The sequence below is a fragment of the Oncorhynchus kisutch genome, unplaced genomic scaffold (assembly GCF_002021735.2).
Source record: "Oncorhynchus kisutch isolate 150728-3 unplaced genomic scaffold, Okis_V2 scaffold857, whole genome shotgun sequence".
NCBI classification, from domain to species: domain Eukaryota; kingdom Metazoa; phylum Chordata; class Actinopteri; order Salmoniformes; family Salmonidae; genus Oncorhynchus; species Oncorhynchus kisutch.
The window spans coordinates 6304-25000 of record NW_022262802.1 but is presented as its reverse complement, the minus strand read 5'-3'; the positions used below and the strand labels follow the sequence as shown (position 1 = coordinate 25000).

At 43.6% G+C, this 18697-nt stretch overlaps 1 protein-coding gene across 1 annotated transcript in view; it reads left to right on the top strand.

Moving 5' to 3' along the window:
- Nucleotides 1–17025, top strand: part of LOC116362653 (TBC1 domain family member 1) — a gene marked incomplete at its 3' end in the record, with an annotated part of 69922 nt that extends 52897 nt beyond the window's left edge. The window contains exons 9-13 of the mRNA XM_031816707.1: nt 1912–1995; nt 13146–13477; nt 14506–14610; nt 15475–15585; nt 16989–17025. Of these exons, the coding sequence (XP_031672567.1) occupies nt 1912–1995; nt 13146–13477; nt 14506–14610; nt 15475–15585; nt 16989–17025 (669 nt within the window). The remainder of the gene's footprint in view (nt 1–1911; nt 1996–13145; nt 13478–14505; nt 14611–15474; nt 15586–16988) is intronic.
- Between the last annotated feature and the right edge of the window lie 1672 nt (nt 17026–18697).

Sequence of the window (18697 nt, the reverse complement as noted above, 5' to 3'; positions counted from 1 at the left end):
TAGGGGGATGTGGTCTGTAGGGGAAGTGGTCTGGAAGGTAGGGGGATGTGGTCTGCAGGGGGAAGTGGTCTGGAAGGTAGGGGGAAGTGGTCTGTAGGGGGAAGTGGTCTGGAAGGTAGGGGGAAGTGGTCTGGAAGGTAGGGGGAAGTGGTCTGGAAGGTAGGGGAAGTGGTCTGGAAGGTAGGGGGAAGTGGTCTGGAAGGTAGGGGGAAGTGGTCTGGAAGGTAGGGGGAAGTGGTCTGGAAGGTAGGGGGAAGTGGTCTGGAAGGTAGGGGGAAGTGGTCTGGAAGGTAGGGGGAAGTGGTCTGGAAGGTAGGGGGAAGTGGTCTGGAAGGTAGGGGGAAGTGGTCTGGAAGGTAGGGAGGGGGAAGTGGTCTGGAAGGTAGGGGGAAGTGGTCTGGAAGGTAGGGGGAAGTGGTCTGGAAGGTAGGGGGAAGTGGTCTGGAAGGTAGGGGGATGTGGTCTGAAAGGTAGGGGGATGTGGTCTGAAAGGTAGGGGGATGTGGTCTGGAAGGTAGGGGGAAGTGGTCTGTAGGGGGAAGTGGTCTGGAAGGTAGGGGGATGTGGTCTGTAGGGGGAAGTGGTCTGGAAGGTAGGGGGATGTGGTCTGCAGGGGGAAGTGGTCTGCAGGGGGAAGTGGTCTGGAAGGTAGGGGGAAGTGGTCTGTAGGGGGAAGTGGTCTGGAAGGTAGGGGGAAGTGGTCTGGAAGGTAGGGGGAAGTGGTCTGGAAGGTAGGGGGAAGTGGTCTGGAAGGTAGGGGGAAGTGGTCTGGAAGGTAGGGGGAAGTGGTCTGGAAGGTAGGGGGATGTGGTCTGGAAGGTAGGGGGATGTGGTCTGGAAGGTAGGGGGAAGTGGTCTGGAAGGTAGGGGGAAGTGGTCTGGAAGGTAGGGGGAAGTGGTCTGGAAGGTAGGGGGATGTGGTCTGTAGGGGGAAGTGGTCTGGAAGGTAGGGGGATGTGGTCTGCAGGGGGAAGTGGTCTGGAAGGTAGGGGGAAGTGGTCTGGAAGGTAGGGGGAAGTGGTCTGGAAGGTAGGGGGAAGTGGTCTGGAAGGTAGGGGGAAGTGGTCTAGAAGGTAGGGGGAAGTGGTCTGCAGGGGGAAGTGGTCTGGAAGGTAGGGGGAAGTGGTCTGGAAGGTAGGGGGAAGTGGTCTGGAAGGTAGGGGGAAGTGGTCTGGAAGGTAGGGGGAAGTGGTCTGGAAGGTAGGGGGAAGTGGTCTGGAAGGTAGGGGGAAGTGGTCTGGAAGGTAGGGGGATGTGGTCTGGAAGGTAGGGGGAAGTGGTCTGTAGGGGGAAGTGGTCTGGAAGGTAGGGGGATGTGGTCTGTAGGGGGAAGTGGTCTGGAAGGTAGGGGGAAGTGGTCTGGAAGGTAGGGGGATGTGGTCTGGAAGGTAGGGGGAAGTGGTCTGTAGGGGGAAGTGGTCTGGAAGGTAGGGGATGTGGTCTGTAGGGGGATGTGGTCTGTAGGGGGAAGTGGTCTGGAAGGTAGGGGGATGTGGTCTGCAAGGTAGGGGGAAGTGATCTGGAAGGTAGGGGGAAGTGGTCTGTAGGGTAGGGGGAAGTGGTCTGGAAGGTAGGGGGAAGTGGTCTGGAAGGTAGGGGAAGTGGTCTGGAAGGTAGGGGAAGTGGTCTAGAAGGTAGGGGGAAGTGGTCTAGAAGGTAGGGGGAAGTGGTCTGGAAGGTAGGGGAAGTGGTCTGGAAGGTAGGGGAAGTGGTCTGGAAGGTAGGGGGAAGTGGTCTGGAAGGTAGGGGGAAGTGGTCTGGAAGGTAGGGGGAAGTGTATGCGCGTCTGTTTTAACGTGTGTGTGAGAACCTGTGTGTGTGTTAATCTGTGTGTGTGTGTGTTAATCTGTGTGTGTGTGTGTTAATCTGTGTGTGTGTGTTAATCTGTGTGTGTGTGTTCTGTTTCTCCAGGGAAGTAGCAAAGCCAGGGCTCAGAGAGAGAACAGTGAAGGAAACATCAGTTCATCTGACTCTACACTGAACTCTACTGAACAGGTATCTATATCTACTAGACAGGTATCTATATCTAACTCTACTAGACAGGTATCTAACTCTACTAGACAGGTATCTATATCTAACTCTACTAGACAGGTATCTAACTCTACTGGACAGGTATCTAACTCTACTAGACAGGTATCTAACTCTACTAGACAGGTATCTATATCTAACTCTACTGGACAGGTATCTAACTCTACTAGACAGGTATCTATATCTAACTCTACTGGACAGGTATCTATATCTAACTCTACTAGACAGGTATCTATATCTAACTCTACTGGACAGGTATCTAACTCTACTAGACAGGTATCTAACTCTACTGGACAGGTATCTATATCTAACTCTACTAGACAGGTATCTAACTCTACTAGACAGGTATCTATATCTAACTCTACTGGACAGGTATCTAACTCTACTAGACAGGTATCTATATCTAACTCTACTGGACAGGTATCTATATCTAACTCTACTAGACAGGTATCTATATCTAACTCTACTGGACAGGTATCTAACTCTACTAGACAGGTATCTAACTCTACTGGACAGGTATCTATATCTAACTCTACTAGACAGGTATCTAACTCTACTAGACAGGTATCTATATCTAACTCTACTAGACAGGTATCTATATCTAACTCTACTAGACAGGTATCTAACTCTACTAGACAGGTATCTAACTCTACTAGACAGGTATCTATATCTAACTCTACTGGACAGGTATCTATATCTAACTCTACTAGACAGGTATCTATATCTAACTCTACTAGACAGGTATCTAACTCTACTAGACAGGTATCTATATCTAACTCTACTGGACAGGTATCTAACTCTACTAGACAGGTATCTATATCTAACTCTACTAGACAGGTATCTAACTATACTAGACAGGTATCTATATCTAACTCTACTAGACAGGTATCTAACTCTACTAGACAGGTATCTATATCTAACTCTACTAGACAGGTATCTATATCTAACTCTACTAGACAGGTATCTATATCTACTAGACAGGTATCTAACTCTACTAGACAGGTATCTAACTCTACTAGACAGGTATCTAACTCTACTAGACAGGTATCTATATCTAACTCTTCTAGACAGGTATCTATATCTAACTCTACTAGACAGGTATCTATATCTAACTCTTCTAGACAGGTATCTAACTCTACTAGACAGGTATCTAACTCTACTAGAAAGGTATCTATATCTAACTCTACTAGACAGGTATCTATATCTAACTCTACTAGACAGGTATCTAACTCTACTAGACAGGTATCTAACTCTACTAGACAGGTATCTATATCTAACTATACTGGACAGGTATCTATATCTAACTCTACTAGACAGGTATCTATATCTAACTCTACTAGACAGGTATCTAACTCTACTAGACAGGTATCTAACTCTACTAGACAGGTATCTATATCTAACTCTACTAGACAGGTATCTATATCTAACTCTACTAGACAGGTATCTATATCTAACTCTACTAGACAGGTATCTATATCTAACTCTACTGGACAGGTATCTAACTCTACTAGACAGGTATCTAACTCTACTAGACAGGTATCTATATCTAACTCTACTAGACAGGTATCTATATCTAACTCTACTGGACAGGTATCTATATCTAACTCTACTGGACAGGTATCTAACTCTACTAGACAGGTATCTATATCTAACTCTACTAGACAGGTATCTATATCTAACTCTACTAGACAGGTATCTATATCTAACTCTACTAGACAGGTATCTAACTCTACTAGACAGGTATCTAACTCTACTAGACAGGTATCTATATCTAACTCTACTAGACAGGTATCTATATCTAACTCTACTAGACAGGTATCTAACTCTACTAGACAGGTATCTATATCTAACTCTACTAGACAGGTATCTAACTCTACTAGACAGGTATCTTTATCTAACTCTACTAGACAGGTATCTATATCTAACTCTACTAGACAGGTATCTATATCTAACTCTACTAGACAGGTATCTAACTCTACTAGACAGGTATCTAACTCTACTAGACAGGTATCTAACTCTACTAGACAGGTATCTATATCTAACTCTACTAGACAGGTATCTAACTCTACTAGACAGGTATCTATATCTAACTCTACTAGACAGGTATCTAACTCTACTAGACAGGTATCTAACTCTACTAGACAGGTATCTATATCTAACTCTACTAGACAGGTATCTATATCTAACTCTACTAGACAGGTATCTATATCTAACTCTACTAGACAGGTATCTATATCTAACTCTACTAGACAGGTATCTATATCTAACTCTACTAGACAGGTATCTATATCTAACTCTACTAGACAGGTATCTATATCTAACTCTACTAGACAGGTATCTAACTCTACTAGACAGGTATCTATATCTAACTCTACTAGACAGGTATCTATATCTAACTCTACTAGACAGGTATCTAACTCTACTAGACAGGTATCTAACTCTACTAGACAGGTATCTATATCTAACTCTACTAGACAGGTATCTATATCTAACTCTACTAGACAGGTATCTATATCTAACTCTACTAGACAGGTATCTAACTCTACTAGACAGGTATCTATATCTAACTCTACTAGACAGGTATCTAACTCTACTGAAGGTATCTAACTCTACTTAGACAGGGATATATCTAACTCTTACTAGACAGGTATCTATATCGAACTCTACTAGACAGGTATCTAACTCTACTAGACAGGTATCTATATCTAACTCTACTAGACAGGTATCTAAACTCTACTAGACAGGTATCTAACTCTACTAGACAGGTATCTTATAGTTCTAACTCTACTAGACAGGTATCTAATCTAACTCTACTAGACAGGTATCTATATCTAACTCTACTAGACAGGTATCTATATCTAACTCACTAGACAGGTATCTATATCTAACTCTACTAGACAGGTATCTATATCTAACTCTACTAGACAGGTATCTATATCTAACTCTACTAGACAGGTATCTATATCTAACTCTACTAGACAGGTATCTAACTCTACTAGACAGGTATCTATATCTAACTCTACTAGACAGGTATCTATATCTAACTCTACTAGACAGGTATCTAACTCTACTAGACAGGTAATCTAACTCTACTAGACAGGTATCTTATATCTAACTCTACTAGACAGGTATCTATATCTAACTCTACTAGACAGGTATCTATATCTAACTCTACTAGACAGGTATCTAACTCTACTAGACAGGTATCTATATCTAACTCTACTAGACAGGTAATCTAACTCTACTAGACAGGTATCTATATCTAACTCTACTAGACAGGTATCTAATATCTAACTCTTCTAGACAGGTATCTAACTCTACTAGACAGGTATCTATATCTAACTCTTCTAGAACAGGTATCTATAACTCTACTAGACAGGTATCTATATCTAACTCTAACTAGACAGGTATCTATATCTAACTCTACTAGACAGGTATCTATATCTAACTCTACTAGACAGGTATCTATATCTAACTCTACTAGACAGGTATCTAATCTACTCTACTAGACAGGTATCTATATCTAACTCTACTAGACAGGTATCTAACTCTACTAGACAGGTATCTAACTCTACTAGACAGGTATCTATATCTAACTCTTCTAGACAGGTATCTATATCTAACTCTACTAGACAGGTATCTAACTCTACTAGACAGGTATCTAACTCTAATAGACAGGTATCTATATCTAACTCTACTAGACAGGTATCTAACTCTACTAGACAGGTATCTAACTCTACTAGACAGGTATCTATATCTAACTCTACTAGACAGGTATGTATATCTAACTGTACTAGACAGGTATCTAACTCTACTAGACAGGTATCTATATCTAACTCTACTAGACAGGTATCTAACTCTACTAGACAGGTATCTAACTCTACTAGACAGGTATCTATATCTAACTCTACTAGACAGGTATCTATATCTAACTCTACTAGACAGGTATCTATATCTAACTCTACTAGACAGGTATCTAACTCTACTAGACAGGTATCTATATCTAACTCTACTAGACAGGTATCTAACTCTACTAGACAGGTATCTATATCTAACTCTACTAGACAGGTATCTAACTCTACTAGACAGGTATCTATATCTAACTCTACTAGACAGGTATCTAACTCTACTAGACAGGTATCTAACTCTACTAGACAGGTATCTAACTCTACTAGACAGGTATCTAACTCTACTAGACAGGTATCTAACTCTACTAGACAGGTATCTAACTCTACTAGACAGGTATCTAACTCTACTAGACAGGTATCTAACTCTACTAGACAGGTATCTAACTCTACTAGACAGGTATCTAACTCTACTAGACAGGTATCTAACTCTACTAGACAGGTATCTATATCTAACTCTACTAGACAGGTATCTAACTCTACTAGACAGGTATCTAACTCTACTAGACAGGTATCTATATCTAACTCTTCTAGACAGGTATCTATATCTAACTCTACTAGACAGGTATCTAACTCTACTAGACAGGTATCTAACTCTACTAGACAGGTATCTATATCTAACTCTACTAGACAGGTATCTAACTCTACTAGACAGGTATCTAACTCTACTAGACAGGTATCTATATCTAACTCTACTAGACAGGTATGTATATCTAACTCTACTAGACAGGTATCTAACTCTACTAGACAGGTATCTATATCTAACTCTACTAGACAGGTATCTAACTCTACTAGACAGGTATCTAACTCTACTAGACAGGTATCTATATCTAACTCTACTAGACAGGTATCTATATCTAACTCTACTAGACAGGTATCTATATCTAACTCTACTAGACAGGTATCTAACTCTACTAGACAGGTATCTATATCTAACTCTACTAGACAGGTATCTAACTCTACTAGACAGGTATCTATATCTAACTCTACTAGACAGGTATCTATATCTAACTCTTCTAGACAGGTATCTAACTCTACTAGACAGGTATCTATATCTAACTCTTCTAGACAGGTATCTAACTCTACTAGACAGGTATCTATATCTAACTCTACTAGACAGGTATCTATATCTAACTCTACTAGACAGGTATCTATATCTAACTCTACTAGACAGGTATCTATATCTAACTCTACTAGACAGGTATCTATATCTAACTCTACTAGACAGGTATCTATATCTACTCTACTAGACAGGTATCTATATCTAAATCTACTAGACAGGTATCTATATCTAACTCTACTAGACAGGTATCTATATCTAACCTCTACTAGACAGGTATCTAAACTCTACTAGACAGGTATCTATATCTAACTCTTCTAGACAGGTATCTATATCTAACTCTAATGAGACAGGTATCTAACTCTACTAGACAGGTATCTAACTCTACTAGACAGGTCTCTATATCTAACTCTACTAGACAGGTATCTAACTCTACTAGACAGGTATCTAACTCTACTAGACAGGTATGTATATCTAACTCTACTAGACAGGTATGTATATCTAACTCTACTAGACAGGTATCTAACTCTACTAGACAGGTATCTATATCTAACTCTACTAGACAGGTATCTAACTCTACTAGACAGGTATCTTTATCTAACTCTACTAGACAGGTATCTATATCTAACTCTACTAGACAGGTATCTATATCTAACTCTACTAGACAGGTATCTAACTCTACTAGACAGGTATCTATATCTAACTCTACTAGACAGGTATCTAACTCTACTAGACAGGTATCTATATCTAACTCTACTAGACAGGTATCTAACTCTACTAGACAGGTATCTATATCTAACTCTACTAGACAGGTATCTAACTCTACTAGACAGGTATCTAACTCTACTAGACAGGTATCTAACTCTACTAGACAGGTATCTAACTCTACTAGACAGGTATCTAACTCTACTAGACAGGTATCTAACTCTACTAGACAGGTATTAACTCTACTAGACAGGTATCTATATCTAACTCTACTAGACAGGTTACTAACTCTACTAGACAGGTATCTAACTCTACTAGACAGGTATCTATATCTAACTCTACTAGACAGGTATCTATATCTAACTCTACTAGACAGGTATCTATATCTAACTCTACTAGACAGGTATCTATATCTAACTCTACTAGACAGGTATCTAACTCTACTAGACAGGTATCTATATCTAACTCTACTAGACAGGTATCTATATCTAACTCTACTAGACAGGTATCTAACTCTACTAGACAGGTATCTATATCTAACTCTACTAGACAGGTATCTAACTCTACTAGACAGGTATCTAACTCTACTAGACAGGTATCTATATCTAACTCTACTAGACAGGTATCTAACTCTTACTAGACAGGTATCTATATCTAACTCTACTAGACAGGTATCTAACTCTACTAGACAGGTATCTTAAACGCGACTAGACAGGTATTAACTCTACTAGACAGGTATTAACTATGACAGGTATCTATATCTAACTCTTCTAGACAGGTATCTATATCTAACTCTACTAGACAGGTATCTAACTCTACTGGACAGGTATCTATATCTAACTCTACTAGACAGGTATCTAAACTCTACTAGACAGGTATCTAACTCTACTAGACAGGTATCTAACTCTACTAGACAGGTATCTAACTCTACTAGACAGGTATCTAACTCTACTAGACAGGTATCTAACTCTACTAGACAGGTATCTAACTCTACTAGACAGGTATCTAACTCTACTAGACAGGTATCTAACTCTACTAGACAGGTATCTAACTCTACTAGACAGGTATCTAACTCTACTAGACAGGTATCTAACTCTACTAGACAGGTATCTAACTCTTCTAGACAGGTATCTATATCTAACTCTACTAGGACAGGTATCTAACTCTACTAGACAGGTATCTATATCTAACTCTACTAGACAGGTATCTATATCTAACTCTACTAGACAGGTATCTAACTACTAGACAGGTATCTAACTCTTCTAGACAGGTATCTATATCTAACTCTACTAGACAGGTATCTATATCTAACTCTACTAGACAGGTATCTAACTCTACTAGACAGGTATCTATATCTAACTCTACTAGACAGGTATGTATATCTAACTCTACTAGACAGGTATCTATATCTACTAGACAGGTATCTAACTCTACTGGACAGGTATCTAACTCTACTAGACAGGTATCTAACTCTACTAGACAGGTATCTATATCTAACTCTACTAGACAGGTATCTATATCTAACTCTACTAGACAGGTATCTATATCTAACTCTACTAGACAGGTATCTATATCTAACTCTACTAGACAGGTATCTATATCTAACTCTACTAGACAGGTATCTAACTCTACTAGACAGGTATCTAACTCTTCTAGACAGGTATCTATATCTAACTCTACTAGACAGGTATCTATATCTAACTCTACTAGACAGGTATCTAACTCTACTAGACAGTATCTATATCTAACTCTACTAGACAGGTATGTATATCTAACTCTACTAGACAGGTATCTATATCTACTAGACAGGTATCTAACTCTACTGGACAGGTATCTAACTCTACTAGACAGGTATCTAACTCTACTAGACAGGTATCTATATCTAACTCTACTAGACAGGTAATCTATATCTAACTCTACTAGACAGGTATCTAACTCTACTAGACAGGTATCTAACTCTACTAGACAGGTATCTATATCTAACTCTACTAGACAGGTATCTAACTCTACTAGACAGGTATCTATATCTAACTCTACTGGACAGGTATCTATATCTAACTCTACTGGACAGGTATCTAACTCTACTAGACAGGTATCTATATCTAACTCTACTAGACAGGTATCTAACTCTACTAGACAGGTATCTATATCTAACTCTACTAGACAGGTATCTAACTCTACTAGACAGGTATCTATATCTAACTCTACTAGACAGGTATCTAACTCTACTAGACAGGTATCTAACTCTACTAGACAGGTATCTATATCTAACTCTACTGGACAGGTATCTTTATCTAACTCTACTAGACAGGTATCTATATCTAACTCTACTAGACAGGTATCTAACTCTACTAGACAGGTATCTAACTCTACTAGACAGGTATCTATATCTAACTCTACTAGACAGGTATCTATATCTAACTCTACTAGACAGGTATCTAACTCTACTAGACAGGTATCTATATCTAACTCTACTAGACAGGTATCTAACTCTACTAGACAGGTATCTTTATCTAACTCTACTAGACAGGTATCTATATCTAACTCTACTAGACAGGTATCTATATCTAACTCTACTAGACAGGTATCTAACTCTACTAGACAGGTATCTAACTCTACTAGACAGGTATCTAACTCTACTAGACAGGTATCTATATCTAACTCTACTAGACAGGTATCTAACTCTACTAGACAGGTATCTATATCTAACTCTACTAGACAGGTATCTAACTCTACTAGACAGGTATCTATATCTAACTCTACTAGACAGGTATCTAACTATACTAGACAGGTATCTAACTCTACTAGACAGATAACTCTAACTCTACTAGACATGTATTCTAACTCTACTAGACAGGTATCTAACTCTACTAGACATAACTCTAACTCTACTAGAGGACATTTCTCCAAAAAGTACGATCTTCGTCCCCATGTGCAGTTGCAAACTGTAGTCTGGCTTTTTTATGGCGGTTTTGGAGCAGTAGCTTCTTCCTTGCTGAGCGGCCTTTCAGGTTATGTCGATATAGGACTTGTTTTACTGTGGATATAGATACTTTTGTACCTGTTTCCTCCAGCATCTTCACAAGATCCTTTGCTGCTGTTCTGGGATTGATTTGCACTTTCGCACCAAAGTACGTTCATCTCTAGGTGACAGAACGCGTCTCCTTCCTGAGCGGTATGATGGCTGCGTGGTCCCATGGTGTTTATACTTGCGTACTATTGTTTGTACAGATGAACGTGGTACCTTCAGGTGTTTTGGAAAATGCTCTGAAGGATGAACCAATTGTTGGAAAAATGACTTTGTGTCATGCACAAAGTAGATGTCCTAACGGACTTGCCAAAACTATAGTTTGTTAACCAGAAATTTGTGGAGTTGTTGAAAAACGAGTTTTAATGACACACTACCTAATGTGTTTTGTCAACTTCCGACTTCAATTGTCAACCCATCAAGTACGGAGTCAGACCCCCCCTTTGCCTCCAGAACAGCCTGAATTATTTGGGGCGTGGATTCTACAAGCTGTCAGAAACGTTCTACAGGGATGTTGATGTCATCCCAAAGACGTTCTATCGAGCTCGGTCAGCGACAGTGTTTCAGAGATGCCCGGTCAGCGACAGTGTTTCAGAGATGCCCGGTCAGCGACAGTCTTTCAGAGCTGCTCGGTCAGCGACAGTGTTTCAGAGCTGCTCGGTCAGCGACAGTGTTTCAGAGCTGCTCGGTCAGCGACAGTGTTTCAGAGCTGCTCGGTCAGCGACAGTGTTTCAGAGATGCTCGGTCAGCGACAGTGTTTTCAGAGATGCTCGGTCAGCGACAGTGTTTCCAGAGGTGCTCGGTCAGCGACAGTGTTTTCAGAGATGCTCGGTCAGCGACAGTGTTTCCAGAGGTGCTCGGTCAGCGACAGTGTTTCCAGAGGTGCTCGGTCAGCGACAGTGTTTCAGAGATGCCCGGTCAGCGACAGTGTTTCAGAGATGCCCGGTCAGCGACAGTGTTTCAGAGATGCCCGGTCAGCGACAGTGTTTCAGAGATGCCCGGTCAGCGACAGTGTTTCAGAGATGCCCGGTCAGCGACAGTGTTTCAGAGATGCTCGGTCAGCGACAGTGTTTCCAGAGGTGCTCGGTCAGCGACAGTGTTTCCAGAGGTGCTCGGTCAGCGACAGTGTTTCAGAGATGCCCGGTCAGCGACAGTGTTTCAGAGATGCCCGGTCAGCGACAGTGTTTCAGAGATGCCCGGTCAGCGACAGTGTTTCAGAGATGCCCGGTCAGCGACAGTGTTTCAGAGATGCCCGGTCAGCGACAGTGTTTCAGAGATGCTCGGTCAGCGACAGTGTTTCAGAGATGCTCGGTCAGCGACAGTGTTTCAGAGATGCTCGGTCAGCGACAGTGTTTCAGAGATGCTCGGTCAGCGACAGTGTTTCAGAGCTGCTCGGTCAGCGACAGTGTTTCAGAGATGCCCGGTCAGCGACAGTGTTTCAGAGCTGCTCGGTCAGCGACAGTGTTTTCAGAGGTGCTCGGTCAGCGACAGTGTTTCAGAGATGCTCGGTCAGCGACAGTGTTTCAGAGATGCTCGGTCAGGGACAGTGTTTCAGAGGTGCTGTGGCATTCAAACGTTGTTCAACTGGTATCAAGGGTCAATAGCGAAAAACGAGTTTTAATGACTCCAACCTATCCAGAACAGCCTGAATTATTCGGGGCATGAACACGTTGCTTAACTGGTATCAAGGAACATTAAATCATAAATCATCACACCATTCTGTAAAAATCATCACACCATTCTGTAAAAATCATCACACCATTCTCAGTATAAACCCCAGACACTGTCTGTTAAAATCATCACACCATTCTCAGTATAAACCCCAGACACTGTCTGTTAAAATCATCACACCATTCTCAGTATAAACCCCAGACACTGTCATCTGTTAAAAGCCCAGGAGAGCATCTGTTTCTTACTGAATCCGGCGTGCCTGGCCCCGCCCATCACACCACGCTCAGAGTCACTTAGTTTCACACGTGTTGCCCAGTCTAAAGTCCGGTGGAACAGTAACTGAATGTCTTGATGCCTGTCTGTAGGAGCCATCCATTATGGTGAATGGGACGGTGTACCTAATAAACTGTCCGATGGAACAGTAACTGAATGTCTTGATGCCTGTCTGTAGGAGCCATCCATTATGGTGAATGGGACGGTGTACCTAATAAACTGTCCGATGGAACAGTAACTGAATGTCTTGATGCCTGTCTGTAGGAGCCATCCATTATGGTGAATGGGACGGTGTACCTAATAAACCTTCCGATGGAACAGTAACTGAATGTCTTGATGCCTGTCTGCCTGCTTTATATAACAAGACACGTCCACGTGACTCACTGTCTGTAGGAGCCATCCATTCTCTAACTCCAACTTTCTCTCTCTCCCCCCTCGCTCTCTCTCTCCTCCCTCCATCTCCCTCCCTCCCCAGTACCCCTCCCTAGAAGACCCCCTCCCCTCCTCCAATCCTCTGCGCTCTCACAACTCTACAGGGGACCTGAAACATCTGGACACCTCTCCTCTCTCCGTCTCTCCTTCCTTCTCATCCCTGTCTCTGTCCTCCTGGGACGCACGGTCCCAGCCGCATGGCTTCAGGCGGAGAGCCAGCACCTTCAGCCACTCCCCTTCCTACCACGATCACGCCCCTTCCTACCCTGACCACACCCCCTCGTATACACACACACCCCAGGTACCCAGCGGCTCCACCAAGCCCAAACTGGTCCGGCACTACTCCGTCAGCACCGACACTCCGCACCAGAGCAAGTAAGAGCTGGAGTGTGTGTGTGTGTGTGTGTGTGTGTGTGTGTGTGTGTGTGTGTGTGTGTGTGTGTGTGTGTGAGATAGTGGTGAGATCAACAACCATTTAAAATAATAGTTCATCCCCTCTATTTATATGGACGGCTCTAGTCTTGTTGTCCTGAATGGGACACACTCCGCACTTTCCTGACATGTCCACAAAACACACACACACACGGAGTTCCTGTCATAGGTACGGTACTTCCTGTTGTGTTCCTCCTGAGGAAGATCAACACCCTCTCCTCCTCCTCCTCCACCACCCTACACTCCTTTTCTTTTGAATTTCCATCCTTATTCTCTCTGTCTCTCTCTCTCTCTCTGTCTCTCTGACTCTCTCTCTCTCTCTCTCTGTCTCTCTGACTCTCTCTCTCTCTCTCTCTCTCTGTCTCTGTCTCTCTCTCTCTCTCTGACTCTCTCTCTCTCTGTCTCTGTCTCTGTCTCTGTCTCTGTCTCTCTCTCTCTCTCTCTCTCTCTCTCTCTGTCTCTCTGTCTCTCTCTCTCTCTGTCTCTCTCTCTCTGTCTCTCTGACTCTCTCTCTCTCTCTCTCTGTCTCTCTGACTCTCTCTCTCTCTCTCTCTCTCTCTGTCTCTGTCTCTCTCTCTCTCTCTGACTCTCTCTCTCTCTGTCTCTGTCTCTGTCTCTGTCTCTCTCTCTCTCTCTCTCTCTCTCTCTGTCTCTGTCTCTCTCTCTCTCTCTGACTCTCTCTCTCTCTGTCTCTGTCTCTGTCTCTCTCTCTCTCTCTCTCTCTCTCTCTCTCTCTCTCTCTCTCTGTCTCTCTGTCTCTCTGTCTCTCTCTCTCTCTGTCTCTCTCTCTCTGTCTCTCTCTCTCTCTGTCTCTCTCTCTGTCTCTCTCTCTCTGTCTCTCTGTCTCTGTCTCTCTCTCTCTCTCTCTCTGTCTCTCTCTCTCTCTCTCTCTCTCTCTCTCTCTCTCTCTCTCTCTCTCTGTCTCTCTGTTCTCTCTGTCTCTCTGTCTCTCTCTCTCTCTCTCTCTCCAGACGACTCCAGGCGGACCCTACTCTTCCTTTCCTCTCCTTCCCCTCTCCTCTTCTCTCTCCTCGACCCTCATCCCCCTCTCTCGGGGGTCGCCTGGCCAAACGAAGGTGAGCTCCTTCACCCCTCCTTTTTTTTCTGCCTTTTTTCCTTTCCCTGCTACTTCCTGTCTGTCATTATCACTGTGTTTCAGTGTTTGTCCCTGCTACTTCCTGTTTGTCATTATCACTGTGTTTCAGTGTCTGTCCCTGCTACTTCCTGTCTGTCATTATCACTGTGTTTCAGTGTCTGTCCCTGCTACTTCCTGTCTGTCATTATCACTGTGTTTCAGTGTCTGTCCCTGCTACTTCCTGTCTGTCATTATCACTCTGTTTCAGTGTCTGTCCCTGCTACTTCCTGTCTGTCATTATCACTGTGTTTCAGTGTCTCTCCCTGCTACTTCCTGTCTGTCATTAGCACTGTGTTTCAGTGTCTCTCCCTGCTACTTCCTGTCTGTCATTATCACTGTGTTTCAGTGTCTGTCCCTGCTACTTCCTGTCTGTCATTATCACTGTGTTTCAGTGTCTGTCCCTGCTACTTCCTGTCTGTCATTATCACTGTGTTTCAGTGTCTCTCCCTGCTACTTCCTGTTTGTCAATATCACTGTGTTTCAGTGTCTCTCCCTGCTACTTTCTGTCTGTCATTATCACTCTGTTTCAGTGTCTGTTCCTGCTACTTCCTGTCTGTCATTATCACTCTGTTTCAGTGTCTCTCCCTGCTACTTCCTGTCTGTCATTATTACTCTGTTTCAGTGTCTGTCCCTGCTACTTCCTGTCATTATCACTCTTTCAGTTTCTGTCCCTGCTACTTCCTGTCATTATCACACTGTTTCAGTGTCTGTCCCTGCTACTTCCTGTCTGTCTGTCCAGTCTATATCTTTAATGTTTCTCTCTGACCTCTCCTTCTCTCTCCTTCTCTCCTCTCATCTCTGTCAGTCCTCTGGGAGGTCTGCGCGCTCGTCTCCGCTCCTCCTCCTCTGTTCCCAACTTCCTCAAACTCCTCGCTCCTGTCCACGAGAGCCACCCCTGTGACTTAGACAAGAGGAGGTACACCACACCATACACCACACACCATACGCCACACCACACACTACACACTACACCACAGCACACTTTCCATACACCACACACCATACCATACACCACACCACACACCATACCATACACCACACCACTCACCACACACCATACCATACACCACACCATACACCACACACCACACCATACACCACATACCACACCCCATACCATACACCATACACCATACCATACACCCTACACCATACACCACACCATACACCCTACACCATACACCATACACCACACCATACACCCCACACCATACACCATACCATACACCACACCATACCACACACTACACACCACGCACCACACCGTACACCACACACCACACCATACACCATACACCACACCATACACCACATACCACACCACACACCATACAACACCACACACCATACCACACACCATGCACCACACCATACACCACACCATACACCATACCACATACCACACCACACACCATACCACACCACACTACACACCATACTACACACCACACCATACTACACACCATACTACACACCACACCATACCACACACCATACTACACACCACCACTACACACCACACTACACACCACTACACACCACACACCATACTACACACCACACACCATGCTACACACCACACACCATGCTACACACCACACACCATACTACACACCACACACCATACTACACACCACACACCATACTACACACCACACACCATACTACACACCACACCACCACTACACACCATACCATACCCCCACACTACACACCATACCATACCCCACACTACACACCACACCATACCCCACACTACACACCACACCATACCCCACACCCCACACCACATCATACCACACACCCCACACCATACACCACCACTACACTACACACCATACACCACCACTACACACCATACACCACCACTACACACCATACACCACCACTACACACCATACACTCTACCTGTGAGTTTTACAACCACTTACTGTGTGTGTGTGTGTGTATTAACGTATGTGTGTGTGTATTAATGTGTGTGTGTGTATGTTACAGTGACGTAGCAGCCCTATCCAGTCCGGTAGCAGTGTGTGTGTGTCTGTGTGTGTGTATTAATGTGTGTGTGTGTTACAGTGACGTAGCAGCCCTGTCCAGTCCGGTAGCAGTGTGTGTGTGTGTGTATGTTACAGTGACGTAGCAGCCCTATCCAGTCCGGTAGCAGTGTGTGTGTGTCTGTGTGTGTGTGTGTGTGTGTATTAATGTGTGTGTGTGTTACAGTGACGTAGCAGCCCTGTCCAGTCCGGTAGCAGTGTGTGTGTGTGTGTGTGTGTGTATTAATGTGTGTGTGTGTGTGTATTAATGTGTGTGTCTATGTTACAGTGACGTAGCAGCCCTGTCCAGTCCGGTAGCAGTGTGTGTATTAATGTGTGTGTGTGTGTGTATTAATGTGTGTGTGTGTGTATTAATGTGTGTGTGTGTATTAATGTGTGTGTGTGTGTGTGTGTTACAGTGACGTAGCAGCCCTGTCCAGTCCGGTAGCAGTGTGTGTGGTAGGAGACAGTCCTCTACGGAGACACTCCTGGAGACAACAGATCTTCCTTCGTGTCGCTACCCCTCAGAAAAACACTGACAGCAATGGTACGCACACACACACACGCACACACACACACACTGACACGCACACGCACGCGCACACACACACACACACACACACACACACACACACACACACACACACACACACACTGACACGCACGCGCACACGCACACACACGCACACGCGCACGCGCACACACACACACACACACACACACACACACACACACACACACACCTGTTTGAGTAAGGAGGGTGACTATCTTGTATCAGATAAGGATGTGTGTTCTTCATATCAATAGTCATCCGTCTACTGCATGTGGTTTGTCTCTAATGATTCCTTCTAGTTCTAGAATGGGAATCTACTGCATGTGGTTTGTCTCTAATGATTCCTTCTAGTTCTAGAATGTGAATCTACTGCATGTGGTTTGTCTTACAGATAAAGATTCTAAATGATTCCTTCTAGTTCTAGAATGGGAATTGGTGGTTTGTAATGGAAATGAAATTAGAACTGCATCCCAAACCTGGTTTAAATAGCAGCACATGTAAATGGCTCTCGGTTTAGTGTGTGGTGCTAGTGGTGAAAAACAGTGTTACTCCTGATTTGAGCCAATAGCTTTTCAATAGGTAGTCATGAGATGACGGTCAACAGAACAGATATGATTGTCCGTCATGAGATCCACTATGTCCGCTTTCGTACGTATGTAACTTGTCCGAAGAAAAGTTAGATTCACCTTTTTTAAGGACCCAAGAAAACGGACATTGATGACTTCATGTGTGTCCCAGAGACCGTACAGAACAGCTGTGTCCTGAGCCTTCAGAGCACAGACTGGTGTAATGACAGCACCTGGCCACTAGATGTCACTGTTGCTTTGTGACTTACTGTTAGTCGTGGACATCGTTCGACTTGGACTTTGGAGCCACGTAAATCCAACAGGCAACACATTCAAAGATTAGAGGGAGTGAGCTGTCTGGCTGGAGAGACTAGGTTACTGTTGGTCTGGTACAGTAGAGACTGGGTTACTGTTGGTCTGGTACAGTAGAGACTAGGTTACTGTTGGTCTGGTACAGTAGAGACTAGGTTACTGTTGGTCTGGTACAGTAGAGACTAGGTTACTGTTGGTCTGGTACAGTAGAGACTGGGTTACTGTTGGTCTGGTACAGTAGAGACTGGGTTACTGTTGGTCTGGTACAGTAGAGACTGGGTTACTGTTGGTCTGGTACAGTAGAGACTGGGTTACTGTTGGTCTGGTACAGTAGAGACTGGGTTACTGTTGGTCTGGTACAGTAGAGACTGGGTTACTGTTGGTCTGGTACAGTAGAGACTAGGTTACTGTTGGTCTGGTACAGTAGAGACTAGGTTACTGTTGGTCTGGTACAGTAGAGACTAGGTTTACTGTTGGTCTGGTACAGTAGAGACTGGGTTACTGTTGGTCTGGTACAGTAGAGACTGGGTTACTGTTGGTCTGGTACAGTAGAGACTGGGTTACTGT